A 13,844-nucleotide genomic window follows, 5' to 3' on the forward strand; every position below is an offset into this window, starting at 1 on the left:
AAGTGCCGCTTTTAAAACATATGCCACCCGTGTAGACTGGGGCCTTTCGGGTCTTTACTGTTAACAAGATTTGCAAAGGGTTCCATGTTAGCAGATCTAGGTGGGGTCTGTGAAGAGATATGGCGCTCTTTGCACATTCAAGGCGCCAAACCAGTTTCTATCAGTTAAACAGCATCCAGATAGACCTTGATTACATCTCTTGAACAGTGGTTACTGGTAAAAAGAACCTAATAGTGATAATTCCCTCTTCTCTGTAGCAGACACCTTCCTTTTTCTCTTTGGTAGAAGAAGTAGGAGGGGAGGAAGGTTGGGAAGAATCTAGCTTTTTCCATGGCGTAACATAGGTCTTTGCTTTCAGTAGAGAAAAAAGTATGCTCTTATCACATTTTAGCTAACACTGGCTGTGTCTACACTAGCCCTCTCCTTTCAGGGGGGCGTGTTAATAAGGGATTTTGGAAGATGTTAATGAGGCGCCACCATGAATACACAGTGCCTCATTAGCATAACGGCAACCACATGAGTCAAAAGTGCCGCTTTCTAAATGCATGCTACCCATGTAGATGGGGGCCTTTTGAAAGGACCCCTTGATTTCAAAAGCCCCTTTTCCCATTTGGCTTTGGAAAGAAGGGGCTTCTGAAATCAGGAGCTCCTTTCCAAAGGCCCCCGTCTACACAGGCAGCATGCATTTACAAAGTGGCATTCACACACACACAGATTCCTATGGTTCTTGGATTCCTTGTGCAAAAATAGGAAGGAATGGCAAGAAACTTGGTCTGGAATAGTTTGACAGTATGCTAAAAGCAAATTATAGGCCAAGACATCTTCATTCTCTACCTTAATAGCAGTTGCCAAAGACATTCTGAAAATAACCAGTTAACTGATGAACTGCTTCAAACAATGGTGGTTGAAATCCACAGCAGAACCAAGCACCATTCACTGGAAAATAGTTTGCTCTCCCCCGCACCCCCCCATGATCATCCGCATCTGGAAACTACAAGAAGTCTATAAGGTGACACAAGACTTCTTGTTATTCACATCCGGAAAGTCTCCTTGAGCCTGAGGAACAAGGCTAGTCAGACATGACACACAATTCCAAAGCTATGGCCAGTTCTTTTCCACAGTTCAGCCCATGCTCCGTACAAGGAAGTCCCAGATATACGGAAGAAGACTTGCAAAAGTAAAAGCTTGTTGCAAAGCTAGCAAAAACCTGATTCCAAACATCTGTGCAAAGACAATAACTAGATCCTTCTCATCCAGATTTGAAACTGTGATTCAAAACAGAAACAAAAACAAAGACTATGCCTCTGTTACACCCAAGCTTATTATTCATATTCTAGGACTTCTATGCAGCATTAAGTGCAATCAACTAGAGAACACTTGTATCCCACCTTAGAGTGTCAGGACCAGTTCAGGAAAACGCACACACTCCTTCCTCAAGTGTTGTGTCCAGAGTTAATGACTGGCAACTGTACTGCTATCAAACTCCTTTCCTGTGAATCTCAGAACTCCAATACCACCTTTGACCTACTTAATATTTACATGAAGGTATTAGGAGATTGTAAGATTTCAACTGGCAAAATATCCACTGAACACAATACTGTCATTCACAACCTACTATATCTTCATTATCTTCCAAATAATCCAGCATCTGGGCAAGATGAAGTTAAACAGTAGAAAGATGGATTATGAAGGTTGACATATACACACAAAGGCTGACTACCCCAGTGTTGTCTACAAACTATGAAGACATTCTGAAGGTTAGTTGTGCTTTTTGACTCCATGGCTTAAAATTGGAGTCTGACCTAACTGCATCTGCAGCAACTAAATTCTATCATATTTTCTGATTGGCTAGAAAACAGCATCCCATCCTCGTAGATGATGGCTCTGAAAAAAGTAAGAGGTCCATAATGCCAGGCATGCCTCCTTGAAAAATCTGGTTAGCATGGCTGTTTTCTTCATGGTCTTCCTACAGATCACCACACTCAGACCAGGTCTACACTATGGGCTTAAATTGACCCAAGTTACCCAACTCCAGCAAAGTGAATAACATAGCTTAGGCCAACTTACTGAGGTGTCTACACCACACTGGGTCAATGGGAGAAACTCTCCTTTCAACTTATCTTAAGTTTTTCATTCTGGTGGAGTATCAGAGTCAACAGGAAAACAGTCTGCAGTTGGTTCTAGACCCACAAAATCAACCTGTGGGGAATCAATGTATTAGTAGTGGAGACAAGCTTTAAGATTACAAGCAGGATGGTTTGTTTATGATTTTTACAATTACAACTTGAAGCTGGCCCAGCACCGCAGATCAGACTCCCCTCTCCAGTGAAAAAAATGAAATGGTGTTGGATCAGGTAAATAGTGCTTCCAACTGGCACAGGTCAAGTGTTGGGCTAATGCCTCTTTTGTGCAAAGTCAGCATCAGCTTTGGATTTGTAATGAGGCCTATGCTCTGTCACTTAGTCTGATGGTTGCTAAATGCAGTTGGTGACTGTATAGCACTGATCAGGTCTTAGAAAAAGGCAGGCCTGGTAAACCTAGACAAAGGTGGAAAAGCTGTTAACAGTTCAATGCAGCTGTTGCCAAGGCAAGCTGCCTCTAGGAGATAGCTTTTCAGAGCAAAATGTTCAATCAAATTGCATCCACATAGCCAAAAGATTTTTAATTCTTGTCTGCACCCTTATTTGGCCACTGCCATTGACAAATTTAGGTCCTTGTTTTCAAGGCTTCACATGCCCTAGGTTAAGGACTCCTAAAAATGTTAAGCCTTGTCCTTTGGGGGTCATGGATACCCTTAACAACTCCAATTGTACTTTCAATATTATGTGTGGGAGATAGAAATTTTGGGAGGATTGGCCAAAGCTCAGAGAGTCACTCACATGGGTATTTAGAATGAGAACAAGCCTGTCAAATGTACAATAAAAATCGATCTCACTTTCCTGCTAATACATAATATATATAAAAATTAACTTGCCAACAAAAAAGTAAAACACATACACATGACTTTTCCCTCTGGGGGAGGGATGGAGAGGAAACCTCACATGACACTTAGTCTGCTTGTTTATTTTCAATTCTGGAAGTCTCTCAGAAACCAGGGTGATCAGCTCAATATAATAACCTGGATAGCAGAAGATAGGATAGAATAGAGAACAAAACCATAGACAGTCAGATAAATAAACTAGATATCACTAACAGAAAAAAAAAGAAAAGCTTCCAAAAGATTAATGTTATTTGTCATTCTTAGCCTAAATATACCTGTTTTATTTTTAATCAGACATCATTCTTTCAACATATAATTTCCCAACACTATTTTCTATTACAGCATATTTTATTTTCTTTCGTAGGTTATTCAGGACTCCTATGTAGCGCTCACTGTTAAAAATTAGGGAGAGGGTTCAGAACCCTGACATCTGGAAAATTCTATTTATGACCCTAAACAATCACTTTCCTAGAATACTCAGGGCAGAATTTAACACCTCATTTTCCAAATTAGTATGGCATCATCTTAGCATAAACAATTAACAGAAGTAAATATGTTATTTGTCCTGTTCAAGGGATTTTTATTTAAGTATTTCCTTGGTATCCATTTTGTGTGGGGTAATTTCATGTCCTTTTTATAGATGGGGAAAACTGAAGCCTAGTTATGTCAGATAGGATCTCAAGGCACTTTGCAAAAGATGCCAGTATCATTCACATTTTACAGATGACAAAACCGAGATGCAAAGAGGTGAAGTGACTTACCCAAGTCACTCAAGCTGGCCAGTGGCAGTCAGGAATAGAACCACTATTCTATTCACTAGGTCACACTGAGGGCTTTTCTGATGGAGTGTTAATGCACAGAAAACTGAGGTGGACATCTACAGCTCACTAATAGGTCACACACTAACTGGCCACATAGAGCCATCTTACCATGGGCAAAAAAATCCGTAGTGCTCACTGGCACTACTCTTGTTTCCAAGGGAGTAAATCAAAGAGCACTAGGAAACATTTAGTTCATGGTATCAAGATCTACATGGCCTCTAGTTGTGTGGCATCCTAGCACGCTGGAGATTTACAATGCCGCTTGCTACATGTAAGTCTTCATCTGGACAACCAAGAGTTGCTTAAAATCATACTGAAAGTCAGTAGTAAACACCTGGGAATAGAATGCAGGTTTCTAAATCCCCACTACTGCCTTCTTACCACAAAACTATGCTCCTTCTCATACATGTGGTTCCTGAATCTTGTCTTTTACTTCTAAAAATATTTGTATTGTATTTAAACAATGTCTTCCATTTTTCCTCTACTACACTGCTACCACACTGTATTCGAGCACCACTAAACACTGCAAGAGGTAGAATGGAGGAAAGAAAATGAGAAGTAACAGCAGGAGAGATTTTTAGGACGAAATATCTTTCTCTACTACAAGTTAACCTGGAAAGTATTTACTGAGAAGACTGATTTCCATTCCTCTCGTCTTGTTATGTTTGAGGTTGAACTCTTTCCTAGAGATCATGGACATATTAAATTGGATAAATTAAAAATGATACAAATCTAGGAAGATCAGAGCTTTGTATCTTTTGCAAATCATCAGAGCTAGCTGAGGAATTTGATTGCTGTCTTATTTGAATTACGTGATGCTTCCTGAAAAGGTCATGCATAAAGTCAACATTCATTTCTTTCCTACATTCAGTTATCTTCCATTTTAACAGTAATAGTACTCCTCCTACTGGACAAACAGAAGCAATAATTTCATTTTATCATTTAAACACCATTCAGGTTATGAAGAGCAAAATATGCTACATAAACTGATTGGTGATATCATAAACTGAAATTTCTTATTTCTATTCAAGTAGGCGGCTCATTAAACTACTTCCCAACTACTGCCCAACTTAATAAACTGAAGTGAAATCCAGTTTGGTTTGATTTCTTATATCAGAAAAATAAAAATGAAAGTCATGCATTAAACACAAAGTTTAAAACTATAGGACAGTTGGTATGATATGTACAAAGTGCTGAGGTACATACTGAGCACATTTTCCTATTATACTAACAAAATACTACATAGTATTGTATTCTTCTATACTATTAAAACAGATTTATTTTCATCTCAACATTATGTTTTTCCCAGGTATAGCAAAGAATCAAAATAAAACAAAGTGAAGGCATGCAGCTAAATATTTCACAAGTATTCTTCATGAGCCAGGAGAAAACTCTAACTCCAGATGGCCAATTTCTTATGAGTCCTTATAGATTAAGGAAACAAACTTCTTGATTAAAGCCTGAAATTCCACAAAGAACGTCAGTCATGAGAAAGGTAGAAGGCAAGCAAGTCTCTGAATTACTGCTCCATTAATATGCGTGGAAAGATAAAAAGAATTTTTCAAGTGGTCTGCTTAAATTCCTAATTGATTCTGACCAAGTCTTCTTGCTGTTTTTCTGCTGCCTAACAGGATGAATGTACAATCATGCAACACTAGGTATGTAACCTAAAATCCTCAGCAACACTATTAGTGGGACGTTACCACATTTATGGCCATGAAAAAAATATATTATGCTGTCAAATCTGGTCTTTTGTATACTTTTAACCTGTACTATACAGATTACATGCAGAAAGCGCATTTCTCAAATAGTACTCCAGGGTTTAGGGACGGAGGGAACAAGGTTATTGTATTGGGGGGGCGGGGGTCATAGTGTTGCCACCTCTACTTCTCAACTGCCTTCAGAACTGGGTGGCCAGAGAGTGCCAGATGCCCGGCTCTGAAGGCGGAACCCTGCCAGCACCAGCACGTAAGTAAGGGTGGCAACACCATACCACGCTACCCTATCTTCTGAGCTGCTTTTTTCCCCAGAGTTGGGGTAAGACTGTATGGCCATACCACTCTGAAATTTCAGATTTAAAAATCTGAAATCATGAAATTTACTATTTTAAAAATCCTTTAATCGTGAAATTAGCCAAAGCGGACTATGAATTTGATAGGTCTCTAATTATGCGAAAACCACCAAATAGGACTCTTCCAAGCTGAAATATTGGCTGGACTTTCAAACAAATTATATTATTTTTGACTTCTTTAACTGCAACCACCAATCCTGCAGATGAAAACCGAAAACAAGCCAAAGACTATGACTCAATGCAAGTTTTGTTAAAGCAAATCTGAAACAATCAGTAACAGGTTACACCTGTGGTCTCCACTAAACAAACATACACAAAACATCAACGTGTTTACTTCTTTATTCTGTTGACACAACACAGGGTACCAGGGATTCAATTTTATAAAGGAGGTATCTGATATATAACCTGATTCCACATCTGGGAAGTTTATTTGGTGCACAAGTAGGTAAAAACATGCTGTTTTGAGGCTCTGTGATGACTTAAAGACTCCAAACTTGGGATGTGGATATGCTATTTAAGTAAACCACACTATGATTATTGTAGAGTCTGTCTGTATATCCATGCCTATTAATCTACCACACTGACTTTATGTATATGCATAAATATTAAGGATAAACACTTTCCATTCATGTGCAGAAAATCAAACTGGAAATTATTAATATTTAATGTACTGAAATACATATGCATTTGATAATACACTTCTTAGAAAATGAAAATAAAGAGATACTCCCCATTCAAGTACAGATAATTCTTAAAAGTTATTCTGTCAATGTTGGGAGGCCTGAACAGGGCAAAAATAACATAACTTGCCACTAGGCTGCTTCATCCTAAAAACCAAATAGTTTCTCTTTAAAAAGCAAAGCTGAAAATCCAGGATTTAAGTAAATCAACTAAGTAAAATGAAATTACTTAAAGGGAAATAAAGAATTATAATATTGAATATTTAAAGAAATACTCAAAACCATTAAAACAGATTGTCAGACACATTTCAATAGTAAATTATTGGCACCATTCAAAGATTTTGCTTTAGAAAATAAATTCACTCTACTACATTGTGAAGTGCCAATTTTGAAGTGTACAGGTTATACAGTAAAAACTCTATTATCCAGGGCCCCCAGGGAACTGGGGGTGCTGAATAACCAAATGTGCTGGATTATTGGCATGGGGCCAGTAGCCCTGCTCACACCTGCCAGGCAGCCAGCTCCATGCCCCACTGATGCTGCCAGCTCCTGATCCTGCTGCTGGTGAAACTAAGTACTAATAGTGTACTACTCCTAATAATATTTTTACTTAAAATTTGCATCCTAGCTATCTAAAATACTTTACAAATACAGGTGGTAGATCAACAGTTGGTGTAAATTGTCAGTCCTTTTTCAATTTCAAAGGATTTTTAGTAATTTACTCCAAATGAGGCCAATGCAACATCTCTTTCAGATAGCTAAGCATTAAATCTTTTTTACAGTTAAAGAAGTGACCCAGTAAAACTAATGGTATTCTTCAGGCATTCTTCGTTTTAGGGATTTGTTGATTTAGAAAAGCATCTACTACCTAGAAACAAGGTGATATAAAAGACTTAGATTAAGACTGAAAATCTATTCTGAAAGAACACCTATATTACAAGGCAAAATATTTTCAAAGTGATCTGCAAAAAAACAAACAACAGACTTCAGTAGGAAGTACTAAATGTCCCCAGCAGTAAGAGAGGCATTTCAATATAATAATAACCAATGATAACAACCATCATAATAACCATAACATGATTATCACCATTGCCTCTAAAACAGTAGAACTATTTTGGCTTAAGCACCTATTACTCTTACTTGCATGTCTAAAAGAGTACAGGCTCTCAAAGTCCTACCTGATGCTCCATCTCTGCATGTACTTCACTAAGGACATCACATCACCACTGTGGTGTAGTCAGTCTCATTCCTGGGACCCAGGTCCTCTGTTTAGTCCGCTGGCCCCACCGTATGAACCCCATTACCCTTGTTGAGCAGGGGGATGTCTGGGGCGGAACTTGGTCCCCCCCCCACTCGCTCTGGGCTCTGGCCCAGGGACCCTGGACAGCCGCTACCCGTCAGGGCTGATCCCTTCGCCCTGGCCCCTGCAGCTCCTCTCCCTGGGCCACTTTCCTCAGACACTTCTCCCTGGTACCTCCTTCCTCTAGTGGTAGCCGTGGCAGCAAGTCCCCTCCTTAATTTGGCTCCTTCAGCTGACCAGTTTCTCAAAGTCTCCGGTGGGGCTTCAGGTCCCCCTGGGTTGGGGCAGTACAGCCCCCTAGGTTGCTGAGGCTCCTCTCTTCTTTCGTGGCCCCAGGTGTTCCTCTCAGTCTCCTTCCTTCTCCTCACTCGTCTCCCAAACTCTCCTTCACCACCCTCCCTTTGCCCTGCATGGAGAAGAGCTTATAAAAGGTAGCCCTTAGTAGGATCAGCTGGCCCTAATTAATTTAGGACAGCCAACTCCTCCTCTGCTCCCACTTTGATTGCCAGCTCTGTCTCCGCTCTGTTTTTACTCCTGCCTCCCCTCTCCTGGCCCCACCCTGCCACACCACACACCGACATGTAAGTATACAAGATGCTAAAAAAAAGTCCCAATCCTTTCCAGTACCATACCTCTTTCAGAAAGTGTAATATTCTTGGCTGCATCTACATTAGAGGGTTTTGTCAACAAAATATCAAAAGCATCTACACACAAAACGCATTTTGTTGACAGAAGTTGTCAACAAAAAAGATGCGTAGACACTCCAGGGGTCCTTCTGTTGACAGAGCGGATCAAAAGATCAATCCGCTTTTATGTGTAGACACGATTTGTCAACAGAAATTTTGTTGGAACATCTCTTCCAGCAGTAACTTTTGTAGACAGTCTTCTAGAGTAGACTTAGCCCTTAAGTTTTACCATTTAAGATACAAAATAGGATGATAAGTGTAAGGTTTCTTAACACATACTTTGGATGAAAAAGGTACATATGAAGTAAATTTCTTATGCATGGACTCCCTCACATATCAAATATACCAAATATAGGAGAGACATTTCAAGAAACTCAGGAGATATATAGGGAAAATACATTAACATTTGCAAATCAATTTTAAAGAAGCCTAATTGTTTCTGGCCTGTTTTACAAGGCTTCCATCACAACTAAAGTCTTGGAGAAAATCGGCTCCTTTGTACTGCGGTTATTCCTTTATTTATCCAGAAAGTAATTGTCCATTTGTAAATCTAAGCGTTGATTATCCCTATTCTAGCATTTATCACCATTGGCTCTAAAACAGTAGAATTATTTTGTCTGTGGATATCAAAATAAATTGCATTACAACTGCATTATCAACTATTTACCCTATTTTATGGAAAAATAAGATTCTTACCAAATTAACCTTCTTCAGAGGCAGAAAATAATAGTAGTGGCAGAAATCAAGTATCAGTGTATAGGAACTAAGAAGCTGAGTGTAGAAGCATAGTTGCAGAAAAAGCCAATGATTGTCTTCACCAACACAATTGTTAATCCTGCAGCAAAATAAACCAAACATACAAGACTTAATGAATGGTATAGTTAGGCATGATGAGTACCAAAGACAAAACATCTTCATTTATTTATAAATGTAACAGGGTAATAGACAGTTACTGCTGAGTACCCACAGCATACATTCTGCAGAAAGATGTGGCTTTTTTAATAACGCAATGGCAATGCCACTGTAGTTAAAAATTTTCTGCATTTTCTTTTGATACATAGGCTGTGTCTACACGTGCCCCAAACTTCGAAATGGCCATGCAAATGGCCATTTCGAAGTTTACTAATGAAGCGCTGAAATGCATATTCAGCGCTTCATTAGCATGCGGGCGGCAGCCGCGCTTCGAAATTGACGCTCCTTGCCGCCGCGCGGCGCGTCCAGACGGGGCTCCTTTTCGAAAGGACGCCGCCTACTTCGAAGTCCCCTTATTCCCATGAGCTCATGGGAATAAGGGGACTTCGAAGTAGGCAGCATCCTTTCGAGAAGGAGCCCCGTCTGGACGCGCCGCGCGGCGGCAAGGAGCATCAATTTCGAAGCGCGGCTGCCGCCCGCATGCTAATGAAGCGCTGAATATGCATTTCAGCGCTTCATTAGTAAACTTCGAAATGGCCATTTGCATGGCCATTTCGAAGTTTGGGGCACGTGTAGACACAGCCATTGGGTGCAGGACAGGAAATTTTCTTTTTTAAAACAGAAATTTAATAAAAAAGCAGTCAACTAGCACTTTAAAGACTAAAGTGCTACTTGACTGCTTTTTTGTTTTGATAGTATATAGACTAGCACGGCTCCCTCTCTGTCACTATTCAGAAATTTAATAGCAACCTCTATAGGCCAGGAAACATGTTTACCTTTCTGTTAGCATAATGGGGCCCTGATACTCACCAGAATCTAAGAGCATTAAAACAGTATTAAAAAAAAAACCAAACAAAACAAAACCCAGTTTTGGTTGTTTCTTGAAAGTACAGAACAGTATTAGTTGATTATGTCTGTATTTCAGGTATTACATATACCGATAATGCAGAATGGTATACGCTTCTTCAGTAGAGACTCAAAAGCTGTGTCTACACTAGCTCCCTCCTTTTGGAAGGGGAATTGTAATGAGTGAAGTCAGAATATGCTAATGAGACACTTCCATGAATATGCAGTGCCTCATTAGCGTAATGGCAGCCGTGGAGATTCGAAAATGCCTCTTTCGAATCACACGCCGCCCATAAAGACAGGGGCCTTTCGAAAGGACCCCGCAGTCTTTAAAAGCCCCTTCTTCCTATCTGGTGTTAGGAAGAAGGGGCTTTCAAAGACTGTGGGGTCCTTCAGAGAGGCCCCTGTCTCCATGGGGTGGTGTGCGATTCGCAAGCAGCACTTTGGAATTCCTGCATCCGCCATTATGATAATGGGGCACTGCACAATCATGGCAGTGCCCCATCAGCATCTTCTGACTTCGCTCATTACCATGACCCTTCTGAAAGGAAGGGAACAGGGCAGACACAGTTAAAATGAAGAAAAAAAAAGAAAAAACTTTGTGCCTTAAACACCAAAGGTAATAATGCAATTTTTAAAACATTTTAAAATTAAATTAAAGTGCCATAGCAATTCATATTTTTCTACCACTTACTAACACAGATTACAATCTAAAACGATCTGAAATTGACTTCTGTTCATACAAATTTACACAAATTTAATTTAGAAAGTGGAAAATGGAAAGGCAAATACTATACATACTGATAAAGGCTAGAGACTATGGTTTCAGTGCCTTATAGTCAGAGAAAAAAGTAAATCTCAAATATTCAAAAGTTGTAAGCAGGAGGAAGTGTGGCATCCAACAACTCAAGATATACACCCACAACAGCCGTATCAAAACAGTGCCAAAAATACTGACAGTTCCGTTACTTCAACTTTCCAAATTAACACTTTCAGAAATCTAGACCAGTGGTTCCCAACCTTTTCATTAGTGAGGACCCCCAATCAGCCCCCCACCCAGCCATTTGCAGACTGACATCAAAGCCAATTTTATTTTCTAGTATCATTTTTCTTTTCCTCATGGACTGCCTGCAATACCCTTGCAAACCCTAGCTTTGGAACCATTGATCTAGGCCTAGTCTACACTTTTAATGGTATAACCCAGGAGTCAGTAACCTTTCTAAGGCGGTGTGCTAAAATTTGACCTTTTGACCTCTACATACAGTCCGAGCGCCAGTGATACTTTTTAAAGGCATTATTAGTTCCACTTACAACAGCTGTATTAATAAATGAAGATGCAGAGCTTTGCCATTTAGGTGGTGGTTGGTAGTATTAGCTGGTCTTTTGCTAATCCACAGGCAGCGTGGCTTTGTGCAAGCTCCTGGCTGCATGAGGGAGGAAGGGTGGGACTAAGCCCCCACTTTGCTTGCTGATGAAAATCAGCTTGCATGCCTCTCTTGGCATCCATCCCCAGGATTGCTAGCCCCTGGTGTAACCACATCTGTTACTTTTAAATTATAATGGTATAGGGCCTGCTACAGATACAGTTATACTTTTGTAGAAGGTGCCATATAGCTTACTTCCCAGACCAGAAGTTATCATGGTAGAAGCACTTTTTTATTGGTGTAACTGTGTCAACAGTAGAGGGAGGGATGAGATGTTTCTGGAGAGAAATTTTCTAGTGCAGACCAGCTTCTAAGGAAAGGCCTACACCAAAAAGTTAGGAGTGCCAGGTACGTTGCAAAGTAGTGTGAAAAAGCCACACGTTTAAAAAAATGTAGTCAAACTCACCTAACTCCCAGCATAGGCAGCAAAAGGTTGACAGAAGAATATTGACTCTCAGGCAGGTGGTTTAAGTACAGTGATAGGAAATTCATTATAGTCAATATATGGATACGGAGTGTCCACACTGAACAGCTGCACCATTTCTTTTAGTGAAGACATAGCCTAATCCATACATTGACTGTAATGAGATTTGAAGCAAACCCAGAGTTAGCAAAAAATGAACACCAAATATTCAAACTGTTTTGTTTATTTTTCTTTTAACACCATACCCTGGGTGCTTTACGTTTTTAATTTGTTGAATGAGCAAACTTTTGTTTCATTTGAAAGCAAATTTTCTCACCATCTCACAAAACTAAATTATGATTGTTTGATTTTTATATCAAGAGGTTGCTCAGCTCTAACAGTTTTATTTTTTGAACTTGCATTTGTCAACATCTCTAACAAAAATTGTGAAAGTTCCAAAAGCACCCCACACTGGCATACAGCTGCATGACAAAACGCTATAAATCATTACATATTATATAGCAAACAGCCCTTGCTATCAATGTTTGATTGCATAGGCACAAGGCATATCTACTTTCCTGTAATGGACACCTTTTATGATGAAGGATAACTGTCAGAAGGAGAATGCTGCAATAAGAATTATACTATAATAAAAGTGCCCTGGAACAATCAAAAATTGCAATTTAAACAAACAACAAACAAATGTTTTTGTACAGCAAGAACTTATTGAATCAATGAAACTGGTCTTACCACGGACAGTGGTGATCCATTTTTCTAACACAGTGCCCGCAGCGACTACAGTGATGGGATCGCTTTGGTCTCATCATATTACATTTATTACATAGTTCCCAAAATTCTCGTTCTAGAAAGTAAATCGAAACAAGATTAAATAAAAAGGAATGCTGAAGTTCATAGATATCAGCAGATACACGTGTTGAGCTTCTGGAAAACATATATTCTTCTTATGGAAATCAGCTTGCAAGAACTTCTCCTCACTTGTCTCAACTGCTCCGGGAAGGCTGATATATTACTACCTTTCTGGGCTGATTTTTATTGCTAAGCTCATCTTTATTTACTATTTTTAAGAGTCACTAAAGCAACATGAAACTCGTTAGATTCACGGCAGAAACTGGAAAACGAATTCTACTGTTTCTAAAATTGTCATAGAATCACAGAGTCCTAGGACGGGAAGGGACCTCAGGAGGTTATTAAGTCTAAAGCAAGGAGCAACCCTACCTAAATCATCCCAGCCAGGACTTTGTCAAGTCAGACTTAAAAACTATTCTCAGTTCCACCAGGACTGCTTTTTTTTCCTAGCATACATAACCAACAGTATCAATTCTAAAGCGCAGCCATATTATCAAATAGCACTGCCATCCTCAGAACAATCCAGATTGACCAGTAACATAATATAAAATAGACTTCTACAACATCAGCAGACACTTTTGAAAATTCAGGTTTCTTTGAAGGAGGATCACTGGCACAGCAAAATCTGTGGATTCAGCTAGCCCACCCCATTATATCTGCAGCCAATGCCAGGCCTGGAGTGAGGAAGATGAAAAGGGATTCTGGCAAAAGCAGGATTTGACCGGTGAAGCAGCAGGAGCTCTCTCTTTGCCTGCCTAAACTCAGACTGGCAAAGCTGTCACTGGACACAAGCAAGACTGCCTCCGCTAAGGGAAGGCTGCAGATAAGCATCTACTGTAGGGAAACTGGACTGG

At 39.8% G+C, this 13,844-nt stretch overlaps 1 protein-coding gene across 3 annotated transcripts in view; it reads right to left on the reverse strand.

Annotated features, from left to right (window-relative positions):
- Positions 1 to 13,844, reverse strand: part of ZDHHC21 (zDHHC palmitoyltransferase 21) — a 53,907-nt gene that overhangs the window by 24,699 nt on the left and 15,364 nt on the right. For all 3 annotated transcript variants that reach the window (XM_074994912.1, XM_074994911.1, XM_074994910.1), the window contains exons 4-5: positions 12,874 to 12,985; positions 9,235 to 9,373 (exon numbers count right to left, since the gene is read on the reverse strand). In XM_074994912.1, coding sequence (XP_074851013.1) covers positions 9,235 to 9,373; positions 12,874 to 12,985 — 251 coding nt within the window. The remainder of the gene's footprint in view (positions 1 to 9,234; positions 9,374 to 12,873; positions 12,986 to 13,844) is intronic.

Source organism: Carettochelys insculpta, chromosome 5, assembly GCF_033958435.1.
Source record: "Carettochelys insculpta isolate YL-2023 chromosome 5, ASM3395843v1, whole genome shotgun sequence".
In the NCBI taxonomy this organism is placed as follows: domain Eukaryota; kingdom Metazoa; phylum Chordata; order Testudines; family Carettochelyidae; genus Carettochelys; species Carettochelys insculpta.